The sequence below is a fragment of the Excalfactoria chinensis genome, chromosome 2 (assembly GCF_039878825.1).
Source record: "Excalfactoria chinensis isolate bCotChi1 chromosome 2, bCotChi1.hap2, whole genome shotgun sequence".
NCBI classification, from domain to species: Eukaryota; Metazoa; Chordata; class Aves; order Galliformes; family Phasianidae; genus Excalfactoria; species Excalfactoria chinensis.
This window is the reverse complement of record NC_092826.1, coordinates 4,238,282-4,257,127: the sequence shown is the minus strand read 5'-3', so window position 1 is coordinate 4,257,127 and position 18,846 is coordinate 4,238,282. Positions and strand designations below refer to the sequence as shown.

The 18,846-nt window shown below is 38.1% G+C and overlaps 1 protein-coding gene across 6 annotated transcripts in view; it reads right to left on the bottom strand.

The window, feature by feature from the left end:
• TRAPPC9 (trafficking protein particle complex subunit 9) overlaps positions 1 to 18,846 on the bottom strand; it is a 446,388-nt gene that overhangs the window by 281,390 nt on the left and 146,152 nt on the right. For all 6 annotated transcript variants that reach the window (XM_072327382.1, XM_072327387.1, XM_072327386.1 and 3 more), the window contains one exon: positions 14,371 to 14,481. In XM_072327382.1, coding sequence (XP_072183483.1) covers positions 14,371 to 14,481 — 111 coding nt within the window. The remainder of the gene's footprint in view (positions 1 to 14,370; positions 14,482 to 18,846) is intronic.

Sequence of the window (18,846 nt, the reverse complement as noted above, 5' to 3'; positions counted from 1 at the left end):
TCACACATTTGGAATCAGTCAAGATTCCAGACTAATATTACAGACAACTTCTTTCTGACATTTCCTCCCTCCTAGGGCATTCCACAAACACTGATCTTATCATGTAGTATTTTATGAAGTTCATAATTCAGTACGATGTGTTATATTCTGTAACAGAATATATAAAATATAGATTATCAAAAATACTTTTTATGGTATATAAAAAAAAAATCTATGATGCATTAGATACATTCTATATCAAAATGAAAGATCTGAGGAAATACATTTCAGACCATTAAAGTAAAAACTGCTGGGAATCCTCAAGCTGCTCTTCATGCATCTCGGCTCTTGGTATCACTGCATATATCAACCTTCAGGTACACAGTAGACGTTCAGCTGCTGCCAGGGCAGCCATTTCAGCACTCAAAGGCAACAGCTATGGCAAACCCAGGAAGGCAGATTGTGTTTCTGCTCTTGGCACTTTGCTGTTGAGTGACAGCCAGAAAATCTCTTACCAGTCTGTCTCTTGGGCCCCAAATCACAACACACACCTCTTTTATAACACGTGTTAGCATATGGATCAAAAACATGCGAGACGGACTTTGTAATTCAGGTTCACTACCTGTTATATTCAATGAGTGAAATTTCCAAAAATGAGCAAATACCAGTTCTGAAGTCTGTTCAGACATACCAATAAAGAACATCGGGAAATCTAAATAAGTTGAACAGTGTCAGAAATGGAAGCACCTAATGCATACAAAAGAGACCGATGTTTCCACAGGAGCACACTGAACCAGCTTCACAGTGACAAAATATCCATTTCATATCACACAAAGCTCTGTTACCTTGATTTTAAATTATACAAAAGCCAGACTTCCAGTAAACAAGATATAAATCCTTTCTATCCAATTAGCATTGAGCTGTTCTCAAGCTTATCCTTCAAGATGAAGATGGAGAACTAAAAAAGCCTGAAAGCCAATGCCAGTCTTCCTGAGCTTACCATATTGCTTTTATATTGAGAGTCCGGTCCTACTTATCCATCACAAAAAGCAATGCTGAATAAAACATACCCCTGCAAAACCTCTGAGGTTGGTATGCAACTCCCAAACATTCTGGGTTGTTTTTTTTTTCCATTGCATTGTTCTAAAAACTTCCAGTGGACATATTTCACTGCAGCTTAATGCATCACCCTTATTGCTTCAGAAGAAATCAACTCTAAGCATTTCTAACTTGTTATGCCTAGACTTAACTGCTGACCTATATCAATACTGAAATGAAAACACTAACACTGGAAAGCTCAATGTATAAAGAGAAAAGTGCTTAGGATGGCAGAGACTTTTTCCTACATCCCAAAAGAAAGGAGTCAAAAAGACTGCTGGCTGCACCATGCAGAAACTGGCTGAATGTGTACCCATATCCTTCAGCTTAATGAAGGGTTTGGAATTCTCTACCTCTCCCTGTCCTCTCAGAGCATGGTTTGATTAACTCTTATCATGTTGCCTTCTTTATGGCTACACTTTTGTATCTTATCACAGCACTAATCGCATTTCTTGCTGTTCAGCAGAACTGAAATAGTCCTTCCATATTATCAGAAGTTGCAGTGCTTGACAATCCCCCACATTGTACCTACAACTTTTCTTCTCTGCTGCTCTGTCCCCATTAAATGGATATGCTGAGACTCCTGATCAGGCCACTGCTTTGCCTGGAAAATGTAACTGAAGTTAATCACGCAATTACATTTGAGAGTACTCAGCCATTGGAAATGTTGCAGCAGTAGTCCTCTAAAACACCTACAGGAAATTAAATAATGCTATCATCAGCTCATGCGTAACTTCTTAATTCAACCTTCTGTACCAGCATATGCCAGGTAACTGCATTCATACACTCCCCTGTCCCAGGTGCAAAGAGAGCACAAGGCTAATTCTTCCTATTGTGCAATTTCGATTTATTGGAGTCTTGCTTTAAGTTAACTTTTCAGCTCCTCAGGATGCGGTTTCTTTCTTCATATCTCTGCTGGTAGTAATATCTGACAATAAATAACATGACTGGTTTTCTGCAATATCTGCACGCACCAACCAAAACCTTGTTTAAAAGCACTGATACAGTTTTATATCAAAATTATCCATAAACATTAATAAAATGATGGACAAAACACATAACATTTGAGTGGTTACTGAGTGCTACGACTCAATTTTTTCTGACCAAGCACAGAAGAACAAACTGTGGAGTTCAGCTGCCCATTTGCACTGCCCTGAAAGAATTTCCTCAGCAGTCATTCTGCCCATTCGTTCCACTTAGGATCTGTAACTTAAATACAGGGGGAGAGGATGATGCACTAAAAATAGCAGCAAAAAAAAAACCAAAAAAAAAAAAAACAAAACAAACAAACAAAAAACCCGAAAAACCTCAATTAGTAAGAATTGCCACAATGACCTTTGTCAGGATAAATTTAAGGTATAGGGCTCAGAGATAGTTACTATGGCAACCAGAGGCACTTGCAAGGTAACATTAATGAGAAATGCAGTATCTGTCACACAAGGAACTGGATGCAGCAGTAGCCTGGCAGGCTATTTACAGAAGCTGTTTGCTTCCCAGCCCCCTTTTCACAAAGAGAAGTAGGAAAATAAAATGCTGCCCAAGCAGCTTTAGTACACGTCTTCAATTTTGTAAGCTCTTAGCACTTCTTCAGTCACTAAACTGTTAAGACCAGGGTGTAAGCTTTACTCAAATTGAACAGATAACATTTACAGCCATAACCCACTTTTTGGCTATTTTTTTTTTTTTTTAGCAAAATAAAATTAGCTCTTAACTTGTACAAAGCAGAAAGGCCACGAAACACTTCATTCAGGTATCTGAAAAGATACAACCACAGGACTCACAACAAGAACAATACTATCTCTTTGTGTGCAAGAAGCAGACACTATCAAACTTCAGAACTGCATTCTTTGACAACCCAGTGCTCAATCTGTTATTTTTACACAATATAGTTTACCAGTTAGAAAATATCCCAGATTTCCCTTTGGTATTCATTCCCGAAAACAAACAAACAAGTACTCAGTGTGAACAGGCTGAATAACAGATGTTTCTCTTTTTTTGTTGTTGTTCACAAGGCCCAGTTGCACTTGTAATATCCATGAGAAACAATGACAAGCCTAGGCTGTCACTGCCACCACACGCACCCTTGTCAAAGACAAGCCTCCACTAATTTCTAGCTACTCCCACAAATAACGCAGTTCACATCAGGGTGCTCAATTATGTATTTTTCAGGACTGTGAAACAACACCGAATTGTGTTGAGCCCCAGCTCCTCTGTATAACACTGCTAACCGTGGCAGAGGATGGAAAAGCTTGTTCTCACCCGCTACCATTCTAAAAACCTGGGCCAGCTCAATGTGGTATTTCATGTATGCTAAGATCAGCAGGATGCAGCTGGTTTCATTCACTGCCATTCATTACTCTTACCCTCACTCTTTGTGTAGCAATGTTTCCTACAACTTTCTTTCGTATGCCGCGTGAATTTTCCTCCTGACTCAGCTTCTGTTCTGAACCGAACCTTTATGAAGCAGAAGAATCCCATTAGAAGGACTTGAGTAAAAGCTCAGAAATTGCTATGAATGAATTATTAGCATGAATTAATTATTAAAGAGGTTGTGGAGGCATTCAAGGCCTGGCTGGATGTGGCTCTGGGCTGATCTGGAGACTGGAGACCCTGCACATCGCAGAGGGGTTGAAACTAGATGGTCACTGTGGGCCTTTTCAACCCAGGCTATTCCATGATTCTGTGATTACACTGTACTTGGTCACCTTTATCAATCACAAATAGGCAGCTTTTCTCCTTTAAACTTCCGAATTAAATACAAAATTCTTTCTCCAGGTAGAACATCCCCCAAAAGTAAAGCACTGGAGAACACGGTAAGAAAACAAAACAGATCAAAGGCAGTTTGTGGTTCAAATAGGTTAAAATGCGGTCCTGGCAACCTAGCAGCCACGCTTTCACACTGGTATTAGCAGGTGTTAGATCTCCTTGAAGCTGCTTAAACTCTGCCAACTCGCTGGGAGTTGTACAACTCATTAACACCTTTTTGATACAAAAGGAAAGGCTGAGAACAAAGATTCTGGAAGGAAACTTGGGTGATCAGTATGTACAGCTGAGAGGTTGGGTCCTCATTAGTCAAAGGGAAAGGTTTTAGCTGAGATGCATCCTTTGTCAGGTTTTTACTACACATGCTTCTATTATTAGATGCTGCCATGTGCTCTGAGGAGTTGACATGCATTACAATTCGAACACACAAAAAAAAAGACAAACACTCCAGGAAAAAATACAAGTGACCTGATAAACTGTGAAGCTGTAATAAGTGAGAGAGAAAAAATTCCTCTTTTAAACAATGACTCAAGAGATTCTTTCAAAAATCAGATTAGTTTCTGAAGACTTACCCAGAGGAACGATTATTTTAACTCTATTAAAGGCAGCACAGACACATCAAAGCAAATTCTATGGTCAAATTCTATGAGTTACCCAGTTTCAAGTGTGGGAACCCTCCACACCTTCAGTGTGGACACAGCAAAACTCTCACGAAGAACTGAAGGCTGGACAGGGCTCTGAGTGACCTGAGTTAGCTGTAGGTGTCCCCTGTTCACTGCAGGGCTGTTGGACCAGATGACCTTTATGGGTCCCTTCCAATTCAAGCAGTTCTATGATTCCATGAAATAATTCAGTTTGTGAAAACAAGAATCAAGAGATCAGTTTCCACCTGATGACCTTGCCAATTTTTACAGCAGACAGTAAAACCTTGATCCCATCCATAAATGGGATGTAATCCTGACCATGACAGACGTCACTAACCAATGAACCAACAGGTTGATCCATGTAGACGTATTCAACAACCTGAGATCACTGTGAGACCATGCGGAATTTCCACCCATTCACTTGTTGGATACCATGAATGCTTTGAGACATATTTCAAATCAAGAACAACCATCCAAGACAAGAATTCAATCCTCAAAAGACAAACAAACTTCAGAAAGTTTTATCTTTCTGAAATATGAAATTAAGCTGAAGAACTGCTGTTATATCTTCATAAAAAGCGCTGGAAAGTTTATAAGGTCTAAAGAAAGAAACAAAACAATACAGTGAAGTTCGCTGTTTGTCAGCCCCCACAAAAATGTAGTATTAAAAGTGGTGATGAAACATTATTGTGTAACACAAAGGCATTCTGGATTAGAAAATGTAATTTCAGAAGACGAATCAAAGAAGAAAATGACAACTATGAAATGAAGGCCTTGCTATAACTGTACTATTTGAAAAATCAGTGTATTACAGGGAATTAGGAGCATTTATGCTCATGACAGGAAGAGTGCTGAGGATACAAGATAATAACATGCGCACACTAGATTAGGCAAAATGAAGACAGCACGTACCTGGAATTATATTTTTAACTGTTAATTTTATTCATACATACTTTTCTTAACATAGGGTTTCCTTTCATCTTAAATGGTTCTGAAATACCGCCTTTTCATTTGGTGAAATTGTAACAGAGGACTGAAAATGTCCTTCCATGTGTCGGTACAACGTTTATACAAAAGTATCATAGGATGGATTGGGTTGGAAGGGACCTTAAAGCCCAACCGCTCCCAACGCCCTGACATGGGCAGGGTTGCTACCCACCACCTCAGGTTGACCAGGGCCACATCCAACATGGCCTTGAACACCTCCAGGGATGGGGCATCCACAGCTTCTCAGGGCAGCCTGTTCCTGTGCCTCACCACTCCACCTTCCTAATAAGATGGCTGTTTTTTATTCAACTTCAACTGAACACTGAACAGATGTTTCCATGTATGTCTTGTAATCCACACCCAATTTCTAAATGCTAGAAGACAGTCCAGTGCTCATCTTGACTATTTAAAACTACGCACTATATCAATTTTCGATCATTTTTTCACCTTATTCATCACTTTGGCTTTATTAATACTGCAGCTCCTATTTTACTATCCCATTCTTCTGGAACTCCACACAGTTGGCTCCCCAAATTACAGCCCACAATTTACTATTGTGGCATCTGCCTACTTCCCACTCCTTTTCCCAAATAGTTTTCAAAGGGGCTGAGCAGCACGGACTCCAGGACTCCTCTGATGACTTTATTTCTACAATAAAAAAGTGATTTTTCACTCCTCTATCACCTTTCTCTCAACCAATTAATAACCCTCCCTTTTTATTCCACAGTGGTTCAGATCCTCTATGATGAGGACCACTGTCATATGTCAATAATTACATTAAATCTTCCTTTCCCACAAACTTAATGATTTAACAGAACATGAATGGATTTATGAGCTACAACTTCCCTGTGTAAAAGCACGTTTAATCACACGTTTAATATCCCTCTCTGCTTCTCCAAATATTGCCAAAGGTGGTTTTGTCCTACATAGAGAAGAAAACTGAAGCTGACAATAAATAAAATTGATGCATTTGAACATGGTAACAAAACATCAAGTTTTCTAATGTTACTTCAATGGAGCTATCATTGTAAGCCAATGCTATGACACAAACGTGACAGCTGTTTTGTCTTAAATTAACCTTCTTTCTTAAAGCAGTATGTATTTTTCAGTGGAGTGAGAAAGGAGTGCTATGTAGAGTAACTCTGTGTACAAGGGTAGGGTAACACATAGCATGCTAATTTACCCGAATACTGTACTTTTTTAAGAGACATTTGGAACAGATAACTCCTGACACTATTCCAAAGAAGGTTTCAGCTTTTTGTCTCTGATCCTGGTATAACAGCATCAGAAGGAAAAAAAAGAAAGACTCTATTTCAAACTTCTGAAAACATCCCTATGACTGTAGAATGAAAGTGTTGTTTAAAAAAAGCTTTATATACCACAGCACTTATACAGCATCTTTCAGCCTTCTTCAGATCACTGGTGTCTTAGCAATTTTGTTTTCTAATGAAGGAAGAAGGAAATGGATGTCAGGAATCACAAATTAATTCAAACTACTGAAGCGCTCATTTTAAATGACTTTCCTCTTTGAAGGAAAGACTCATAAAACAACTATCTTAATTACACTTTTGATCATCTAAAATAAATTAATAGGAATTGCATGCATTCATTTCCAACTTCAGGAAGCCTACACTGCACCAGCGTGATCTTTAACAGAAGATCAGAGAGCAGGCAGAAAGCCAAATCCGTGCAATACTGAAGTGTAGCTTTAATAAATCCTCTGGCCATTAAACCAGACTAACTGGTAGCTATTCAAAACAATCTTCTTTCACCTAATTAATGCAGCCACAACAGCAGCAAAACACAGCAAGCACTCCTAAACAGAGCACACTGTCATCTGAATTAGTGTACTTATCTACAAATATTGGAGAAACCAGCTGTACCTACACCCAAATGTTTCTATTGACAGTGTGAACAAGAATGTTGGTAGGACAAAGTCTTACAGGACAAGGGAAGGTAAGAGAGGGGCCCATTCATATGAGCATGTGCCTAGCAAGAACAGTGTAACGCTGGTGGCTTTGGGCGTAATGAGTGAGTCTGCCAGTGAGCAAATTTTACCCATCCTCAAATTTTCCACCTTCATATTTCTTCCTGTTTTTTCATTTAATGTCCAGTGAAATACTGATAACAGTCTACCTTCAGTGTGCAATTTTTTTCCATCAATGTGGAACGTTATCCCAACATTATCCTAAAACCACAATAAAGACCCAGAGGCATCAATATGTGCAAATTAAGTGTGAGTAAAATTTAATTTACACTATGATTTCTTTCAGGAAGCAGCATTTGTTTACTGTTCCACTTGTTGATCCACTGTTATCTGACAAAAGAAGCACTTACAAATTTTCTCACATTCCTCCCTTTTCTTACCACCTTTTCTTGTACAAAAATGAAAAACAAACAAAGAAGTACTATCATTTCAGTCAATTTTTAATAGGTCTGCACTTTGTGCAATGCTTCCACTTAAGACTGCTCATTACTAAGGAACAAAATCTGTTTCTCAGTGTCTAGCATCCACAATTCAATATACAAATAATTTTTCCCAAGTGTTAAAAGAAATTAAGGTAGAAACAGGCTTGATGCCTCTTCTGACAAAGTCCCTTACAAAAAAGTCTAAATCTGAATTCTGAAATCAATTACTTTTACTTCTGTTCAAGACAGTTGTTGAACCCTGCATTTCCCATGACCAGCACGCCATGTACCCGTCTTTGTTTGTCCCTTAAATCACATCAGATTTGGAGTGATTTCCAACACTAGTATAGCAAATTTGTACTAACATCTATGAAATACTTTGTATAGGAGCCAACTCATCTAGCTTTGTTTAAGCAATACTTTATTATGTTTAATAAATTTTGTCAGAGACAAACTTGGCTCACGCTCACATTTGTCCCCTAGTTGCCTACACCAAATATTAGAAACATTGCAAATTGGGTCTTCTAAGGTCAAGTCAATATTCAGTGAAAAACTACCATGCAGGCTACATCCAGCTGGTAAGTCACCCCTGATTTAGAAGAGCTGTAAAATTGCTTACACCTACTTTTGAGGAAGAGGAAAAAACCTTATGAGGAATTGCCCACCCAGCACGGCACCCTCCAGTTGATCCAGTCAATAATGTCAGAGTCATGCGGACAAAACTGAGGGAGAGAAGGGAAAAAAAAACAACTCCTGGAGCTAAAAAAGAGAAGAGAATCTTCCTAAGGATAGCAGTTTCCACACCAATAATTTGAGGAAAGGTTTATCTGTGTTCCAAATAATTGTATTTTTGATAGAAAAAGAAATGCCGAATTCAAATGTAAATCACAGAAAAGAGATTCTCTTGCTCACTGCCTACAGAAATACACTATATACAGAACAAAAGGCACTGGGGAGGGAACAGAGAGGTGAACAAGCAGCTAGCCACGTTTACTGCTGTTAAAGCCTGCAAGGGGCATCTGTTTTCTAATCATCAAATGCAGGGCCATAGCACTTGAAAAGTTCTTCCTGCTAGAAAGTCCTGCAATTATGGACTGGTCTTGAGCCATTCGGCAAAGGACACCTCAGAGGAAGTGAGGATCTTTCCCTTCACTTTGGTCTTTACCTGCTGTTTCACCTCCCTTAATAATTAAACAAGAGCCTTTCTCTGTCCCCAACTTCATATAACACATTAATTTTTTTCTTTAAACTTCTACTGCAAATACCAAACCAAACCCAAGGTCTACATCGTTTTATTCAGTTATCTGTCTGCAACTTCCATCACACAATCCCATTTTCATACACATGACCAGAACTGAATGAATAATTCTCACTTATCGCTCCATATTACTATTTGCCTGTTCAATTCTCCTACAGCATGCTGGGTTTTTTGCAGCACACACACTGAGGATCCAAAACCACCCAAGATCATTGGTTGCTCAACCACTGTATTCCTGCACTTTACCAAACAAGCGGATCCCTTCAATGGAAGAGTCCATGAGCACTTGAACTGCAAAGCAACCCAAATCTAAGTTTCTCTTTATTATTCCCTTTATTTCTCTTTACTTCTTTATAGTTCTGTTTCTTATTTGCCATTTTTGTAGATCTTATCCATAACATCTCCAACTTTTAAGTGCTTTCAAAAAACATAAAAAGTGGATCTGACAAGTGCTAAGCACACAAAGCCTTCCTAAATATATACACATTTTCTTTCCAATTCCTCTGTTAAGAATAGCCAATTATTAGTCAAAAAATGATGTAGCATATTAATACATTGATTTGTCTGATTTGTTTTTTTTTTTAAATCCGCTTGATGCTCCCTAAAAAACTTTCAGCTTTCCATGTATTTAACATGAAGACTCAGAGATAGTGCTGTGGAATTTCAGTTTCTCTTAATGACAACATACAAAAGTTTCACCACCATGACTCTGTCCTTAAAAAAATAAAATAAAATAACAACAGTGGAAGTAAGAAATAATCAGTCTCTGATACAGACAAAGTGTCCTCTCATAAACAAAAGCACAAATTAAAACTGGCATGGTAGCTATGGGTAATGGCTATCATGATTTATACCCACAAGGCAATGATTACTGAGGGAACTCACTGTTGAAAGGGTAAAGAATCTTTAAGTTCTACACTCTGGAAAGGGGCGAAATTTAAAATTAACCTATGCAATGCTAATTAGCATTGAAGAAATTTCATTATACAACACTCCCATTTAGCTTAGTATACCTTTATTATAAAACAGTTATTAAAAGGACAGCAAGTATTTAACGCAAATCTGACAACCAGCTTCCAGAGCAATGTCACTGCTGTAAATTCAACAGTTAGCCAATTAGGTCTAATCAGATATTCACAGGCTTCACAGCCCAATTAAGTAACATAGTTAAGTAAGCAGTAGTCACTGGCCTTCGTTAAGTACCCACACAAAGAATTTTTAACATAACCTTATTTTTCCTGATTAAAAAAAACAAAAACAAAAACAAAAAAACACAAAACTATTATATGATGAGAGGTATAAAAATAATAATAAAAAAAATCTGAGGTCAATATATAGGAAAGTTCACTTATCAAAACCAAGAAATGCTTGACTTTAACAATAACGTGCCATAGTGGACTGTTTAAGAAAGCTCACTCATGTAGTCCTATAACCCCACTGAAGGTCATGAAACAGCTTACTCAGAAAGAAGTCTTGGCTTCCAGTTCTTAATTTCTGATCATTGAGTTCACTACTGTGGTATGTATTAGTTAATTACTTAATCATTCAATTCCAAAGCTTATATACTAAAAATATGTATATAAAATTAAGAGAAATAAATAAATAAATAAATAAATAAATAAAAGGGAAAGAAATCCATCATGTTGTTTCATATCTGCATTCACATGAGTCATCTTGCACTTAGGCCACAACAGCCACGTGCAGCAGTACAGACATAGGGAAGAGTAGCTGGACAGCTTCCCAGCAGAAAAGAACATGGTGGTGCTGGTCAACAGCTGGCTAAGCATGAGCCAGCAGTGTGCCCAGGCGACTGAGAAGGCAGTGTACTAGACTGGATGCTCATGGAGAACATGGTTATGCACTGGAACAGGTTGCCCCAGGAGGAAGTGGAATCACCACCCCTGGATACAAGAGATGTGTGGATGTAGCACTAAGGCATGTAATTTAATGATGGGACATTGTAGGTATGGCTAGAGACTGGAGTTATCTTGAAGGTCTTTCCCAGATGATTCTACTCTATGACCAGTTCTTGTCAGAACATTTAAATGTTGCCCTGAAGCCTCTGTCATTTGAATGGCCATAAGGGAACGTCCTCATTTATGATGGAATGTATCAGTCATACACCTATTCAAAAGCTTTGGGGGTCCTCATTATACACAGGGAAATACAATTCTCAAAAACTTATAATTTCTTGCATGTACCTGGTGAAGAAGTTGCTGGATCCTTGGCAGCTTGTCCATGACTGGCAATATTAGACCCTTTTTTCAAGCCTGCTCTTATTAAGGTCCTGTTTGTTCTTCACTATTCAACTCTTTATCCAGCTCTGTTCCCTTGCAGTTTAAAGCACTGACCTTCATGGTCCTCACACCAAGACCAAAACAGACCTTCATCTAACAGTGCTACATTTGCAGTTACTAACAGTGAAGTCACGTAAACATTACGGGCTCAGAAAACTCAGCTGTGTTGTACCACAAAGACAGAGGAGAGGATTCAGCAACTTAGGCCACTACCTTGTTAATCTTTCACAGATTACGTTTGCCACTCCTCGCTGACACACACACTGAACAGAATGGAGATGTAAAGGTGAAGTATGGTATGCTGTACAAAATGAGATATCCTGGGGCACATAGTGTGGTAACAACTACTACCATGAATTATGAAGTGATCTATGGATAAATGAGGGTTGTCATGAAACTTCATTTTAATGGTTTGATAATCAAGTAAGAAACACAATAATTACCATACCTGTTTTTCAATAATAAAAATCATTGCTACTAGCAACACATCTTTGTTAATGTGCATAATGCAATCCTGTGACAGTGCTGCCTCCTATACTCCTCTAATTCTGAACAATATGTTGAATCCCACATCACTGTGATAAACAACGTCAGTTTCACTGCTTATTATATCGAAAATATTTCTAATTTACAGCAAAGCTCCCTCAATCATGTACAGCTGACAGTGCAATAAACAGTTTTACAGATGGAAGGCTCTACTTGTCTAGAAAACTATCAGAAGACTGGAATTTCCAATAGCTTTTATAATAGAACTCCTGCTCCATAATATAGGAATGCATGAGAGACTTCCTAGTTACTTTAGTTTCTAAATATCCAGAGGAAGTAAAAAGGCAAGCAGTAAGCAGGATGCAGCATTATTTTTCTTCTCGGTTTGCTGGCAGATAATATGATAAACACAATCTCTAGCAATGAGAACAGGGATGAAGAAAACAATTTCCCAGCATCTACTCTTTGTCAGGGTAGGAGATTTCAAAATGATGGTGATGAATGGAGGGAGAGTAAATTACAAAAGGAACCACAAGTAACCAAAGCAAGAGCTGGAGGAAAGGTTACAATTTAAATAAAAGTGGAATGAAGAAAACATAAAGATTGAAGAAGGAACCAGAAAGGTACAGGGCAGGAGGGAAAAAAGACCTTTAATGAACAGCTTCACCTCAAATATTCCTCAAATTAAAAAACAATTGATGCCCAGAGATGAAGAAAAGCAGGAATAGTAGAAAATAGTAGGTCTTAGTGAAACACATTCTGGACATCTGGACCAGAAACACTTGATAAGTAAGCCCCTGTGAATGACAATTCTGCATTACAAAAGAAAGACCTCGTGCCTCAAAAAAGGAGAAGATTTCTGATCTTGTCTTTTGTGAAATTATCCGAAGCTCTATGGTAAGAAAGAGTTGGCTTATGTTAGGACTCAGTGTATGTTCCATCTAAGTCTCTGCAGAAGATTCACTAGAATAAACCTCCAGGTAAGGTAGGAGCTATATATACAGTTACATATAGATAATAGTTATATATGTATAGTCTTATAGTTACAAGTTAAACTGCTTGTCATTCAAGAAATAAATAACAAATGGGTTTAGAAGTGGTAGAAAACACTCTGTGATCCCTAAACGCAAACAGAAGAATAAAATATTTTGCATTAAGATTAAAATCAATATCCTTAAAAGGCTTAAACTCTTCCAAGAGCTACAAAATCCACTTTGCTAACTGACTGTTCCAAAAGACTTACTCAAAGAGCTTTTATCCATTAAAATGTAGTGACTTTGGGATATGTAAACTTCAATTATTAAATCCATAGGAAAATAAAAGCAATTCAATAAGGAGATGCAAAGTAATCATAAAAAGATATTCATAACTTCATTCCTGTTTATTAAATATTGTCCCAAAAACTGAGTAGCAAATTCATACAGAAATATACAGTGAACACAGATATGAAATGCACATTTTGGTAAGTATTTAGCTATTTTTGTCCACTTCAGAAAGAAAAGTTGACAAAATTCAACCTTGAGCCAACACCCTTTATCATGATATTACTGATATCACTACATACTTTGTACTTGCTTCTCACAATTGCTTGTCTTGCAATTGATGTATTTCTACTTTAACATAATATTCAGGCTGAAACTTAAATACACTGAAATACTTCCCTTTAAATGCTTATCAATCGTATGACTTAAGAGAACTCTCCCAATGTCTACAACCAAACTGAAACATCTCTTTTCTCATTGTTCATCTTTTCAAGATGAAACCAATGTTATCTATGTAAAACTGATCATCTGAAGGAGAAAAAACAAGCAATGGAATATCGAGGGTACAGTCAGTTGTAGAAATTCCATTCAGGCACAGTATGGTAAATAAGCGTTCCATGATGTAGTTAGGCACAAAATAGCCATTACATCACCCCAGTAGGGTTGGGAGAAACAACACATACAACAGCCTACTTAGTTGTAGAATATTTTTACTATGGAAATTGTCACTGCTTATTCTGTAATTTCATCTTTCTCTATTCCATTTCTGTTTCTACAAAAACAGACAAAAAGTCTGGAGAACTACATGGAGAAAAGAACATTTCAAATTGGGAAAGGACAATGATCTATTGGGTTCTGGTTTTAACAGCAGAAGATCAGCACAAGAAAATCATATTAAAACATTTACTGAAAACACAACTAAACTAGCTGGGTCACTGTTATATCCACACACCTATTTCACAACCTACTGTTTTATATTTTATCCTTCACTAGATACAAAGTCAAAGAAATTAACTTGAGAACGTAGTAGAACTCAATAACACACCTTAAAATATATGCGTATATATATACAAGTTCTCTGCCTGCTTTACAATTCTTAAAAGAAAAACAAGCCCCGAATAACAACAGCAGGGTAGAAATAAATAAAATGCTTTAAAGCAGGGCCCTCAAAATATGGAAGGACTTACCGCTGACATTCTCCAGCATGCAGAATTAAATCTTCATTGTTCCTAGCACTGATGGTCAACTCATGCTCTGTTGAATTGAAGACATCAAGAAGTAGATGACATTGCCGGGTGCTGTTCAGGGGGAAAAAATGGGTATCACAACGTCAATAACGCACCACAGAACAATCATACACATATCTGAATAAACAGATATCTGAATATACATAAATACATATGCTTGCATACATATTGCTTGCAAATATACACATATTCACACACAGATACTTGATACCTCATATTTATATCAATATCTTACTCTTTTAGTTGAAATATCCTTTTTTTTTAAAAGAACTAAAACCTGACAGAAGCGAATATCCAACAAGAGTTCCATGACAATTATGACCTTAACAATATTAAGTCTCACAGCATTTGAACATCTGCATATATTCTCACTCTGTTGCTTTAAAATTCACTTCTATGGGAAAAAGCCAGACGTTTTAATCAGTTCTTTCAGCATTCACACAAGACAGGTTTTATTACTTTGTACTACCCTGACATTTATCCTTTTAAGCAGCAATACCTTAAATCCTTGCTCGGTTTGTAAGGGAGCAACTGTACATATTAGAGAACCATGAAATGGTTTGGGTTGGAAGAGACCTTTAAGATCATCAATTCCAACCCCCTGCTATAAGCAGGTACACCTCCCACTAGACCAGGTTGCTCAAAGCCCCATCCAACCCGGCCTTGAATGCTTCCAGGGAGGGAACATCTACAATAACCCTGGGCAACCTGTTCCAATGTCTCACCACCTTCACAGTAAAGAATTTCTTCCTACTGTCTAGTCTAAATCTATCTTCCTCCAGTTTAAACCCATTTTCCCTTGTTGTGTCACTACCTGCCCTTATAAAAAGGTCCTCCCAGCTTTCCTGTAGGCCCCCTTCACGTACTGGAAGGCCACTACATGTTCTCCTTGGAGCCTTCTCCAGGCTGAAAAGCCTCAGTTCTCTCATCCTGTTCTCGTAGGGAAGGTACTCCAGCCCTCAGATCACCTTCATGGCCTCCTCTGGACCCACTCTGCACACAGGCTGGAGGATGTTGGCTTTCTACATTATGCCAGCTGTCTAGGAGAGACAACTTTGTCCCTTCTTATAGAAAGGAACACGCAGGACTAACAGAAGGTCTTATATTAACCAGCTACTGTCTTTCAAATCCATAGTTCCCTAGATGCTTTCACTGGGAATATATTGGGAACATACTGACTGTGTTTTTGGTCACCTTCGGAAGCAATATTGATAGAGCTACAGAAAAGAAAGCCTTACAGTAAATTTTTAGTCGTATTTATAAACTTTTCTTCTTTGTGAAACAATGTATAAACAGGAACATTGAATGAGGATTATAATGTAATACAGATGAAGCAAAAAGAATCAGACAGAGAATCAGATAGGAAATGACAAATGCAATCAGATAGCTCTGATAATGCTTTATCAATCCACTCTGAAATTCAAAACTTCCTCAGAAGGTACTTAATTAAGGAAAATATCCCAGCCATAAGCATTACTATAATTTATCCTTAACTATAAATGACTCTGAAGTTCAAATGTATTTATACTTTAGGTGACATTACTGGGAATTACACAATAAAATAGTATAGCCATTGTACAAAGATTACATATCATTACAACCCATATAATTGGTAGCACAGACACTAAATAGGGAAAAGCAACTTGCATGGGATGCTAGAAATAAAACTCATCAGCAGCATTAAATTAGCATAGAACCAGAGAAACACAGTATGGGACTTCAAAGATTACGTAGCTCCAACCCCATGCCATGGGCAGGGTTGTCCCCCACCAGATCAGGCTGCCCAGGGCAGCATACAGCCTGGCTTTGAAAACCTCCAGGGATGTGGCATCCACAACATCTCTAAGTAACTTGAGAGGGAGCTCACAAGAAATCAGAAGTTCCCCAAAAGGGAAGAAAGAGAAACACAGTGGTAAGATAAGGGTTGTCAGAGACATCTTTCAAGTAAAACACATTCAAACTCTGTAAGATACAGTCGAGAGCCTCAGGTAACACTTCTACTGCATAGGAATTTCAACTCAACACCAGACATTCCAGAGGTAATTAAGCTCTGACAACGCAAGAGTGTAAGAGCTGCTCTTCCACTTTTGAAAGAGGTCCTCGGGTGTGTAATGCAGTTCTTCTCTGAGTATCAAGAGAGAGCATTTCCAGGGCACAAACAGGAGGAACCGCGCTGCTGCCCATGCTGAACCCTGAGATGGGACATTCTTACAAGTATGGGGTACAGCCCCAAGTGACAGCAAGACCATATGCAACCAGGAACTGAGCTACAAGTGAGCACTGCCTAGGGCAGCACCATGCCTCTAAGGAAAAGCAGAAAGGAAAGGTGGGGAAGGGAGGGTAGAGGTTCTTTTTTGGTATTTTTAAGAGTTTTTGCTCTTTTCGGGTAAAATTCCAGTGAATACTGAATATAGATAATGCACAAAGGTAGCTGAGTGCCTGAAGCAAACATGTCAAAACTCATGAATTTTGAACAAATAAGGAGCCACAGCTTCTAGCAGTAACTCCCTGCCTATAAAGCTCACATAAAAGGAATGACTGTGAGAGGCAGTAGCTAACCTCTTACCAGCAAGGAACGAGAAAGTGAGAAAGCAAGCCTGGCTTCCATCTCACTGCTGGGAGTGGGACGAGCCCTGCAAAGCCACAGAAAGCTTCCGTCTCTCCAGCAGATGCTAAGACATGATTTGAAAGTGAGACTGCTGGTGTTTTGTTTATAAAATTCTACATAGAAGCAATTTTGTTACTTATCCCACAGAAAGAAACAAACAGCCTGTGACCAAATAACCCTGGCTTGCTATGAGAGACTGGGGGATGATACCATTGTAGGCTGTGAAGGCAAGATACAAGTTGGTGCTTCCATCAACAAAAATATTTTTTCCTTGTCACTTTTAGGCTAAATGGGGAGATCGTCAGTAAGAAATAAAAGTCAGAGAATCATTACAGTACTTGAAAAATAATAAGATATGGGTATAAAATGATTGCAGGCAACATGGAGACAGCTGAAAAACACAGCATCACAATTCAGGGTAATTACGTATCAGCATCAAACCAACTACTAGAGCAATAAAAAGCAGACAATTTCAGGTTACAAAAATACAAGAAATGAAACAAGCTTTAAATACTGGAAATAAGACGAAATACAAATTCTGGAAAATTACATGTAATACTACAATAAATGGGGGGAAAAAAACAAAGACTTCAAGTTGCTAAAGAGCAATTTACTTAAGATCTGGAGAGTAGAAAAAAAACTTTCTTTTTTCTCTTTATTTTCTGCCCTGTCACAAGCAGTAGGACTGTGTAGAACTGATGAAGCTGAGCTACAGGCAGGTGAGAAAGGAAAGTTCCAGGAAAACAAAGAATCAGTAAGAAAGCCTAATTCCCCCCTTCATGTCAATTTTCACTACAGATAAACTTACAGAAGACCATTCTTTGAAAGACGGGAACTAAATGACCGACTTCAGTGTCAGTGAATAAGATTTTGGAAGTAAATCATATTTACACAGCGGTGGTAAAGGAATTACAGCATGAATTTGCTGAACTACTGTGTATGGTTTAAGTCAGTAATCAGTTGTTTAAACTAAGCTCTGTACCTGAAAAAATTTCAAATGTCATATTGTTTTAAGGATTTCAAGGCGATTGAGAAAAGCTGAGACCATCAGCCATTGCCTCCACATCAGGTGAAGGAGGTTTTTTGAGAAGGGTGTAAGCTTATTAATAAAAACCAAACCAATCTGAACACTCATACTAATAAACAGATCCAAAGATGATTTTATTACAGACCATAGCGGTCTACCAAAGTTTTTGGCTGAAGAAAAGCAGCCATAAGCCTCTGTTTCTAGGAACTGGGAAGGACAATCCAACATTTACTCAATTTCTTCTTAGTTTACTAAACTGTCCCAGTTTCTTCTCCTTTTAACAACCTATCTAGCACCAGGTAATATCTTACACTAAATATTCAGTGGATTGGGAAGGGCTGTACAGGGTAAGCCACTGGGAGAAATTAGCCAGAATTTACCTAGAGTGATCATATAAACTTCATATATGGTCATATAAACTTCAGGGATATGATTTAGCTGGGAAGTATTGATAATGGTTGGCCTAGATGATCTTCTATGTCTTTTCCAACCTTGATAATTCTGTGATTCTGTGATTTTCCTGGGAAGTTGCACTTAAAACTACCCAGCAAAACACATCAAAAGTTGGAAACGTGTCTTTTCTGAACAGAATGATGCACACATTATTGCACTGTATTAAGTGATCAGTTTAAACAAAGATGAATATATACAGACTCTGGGTTAAGTTTTTGGGATTTCACTTTGGTTCCCATCTTGCTGTTTTGAAACAAGCAGTTTCAAAGCCTGGAAAAACACTAAAAGTCACATTCTGCAAACAATTTCCCTTTCAATTATCTCCTTT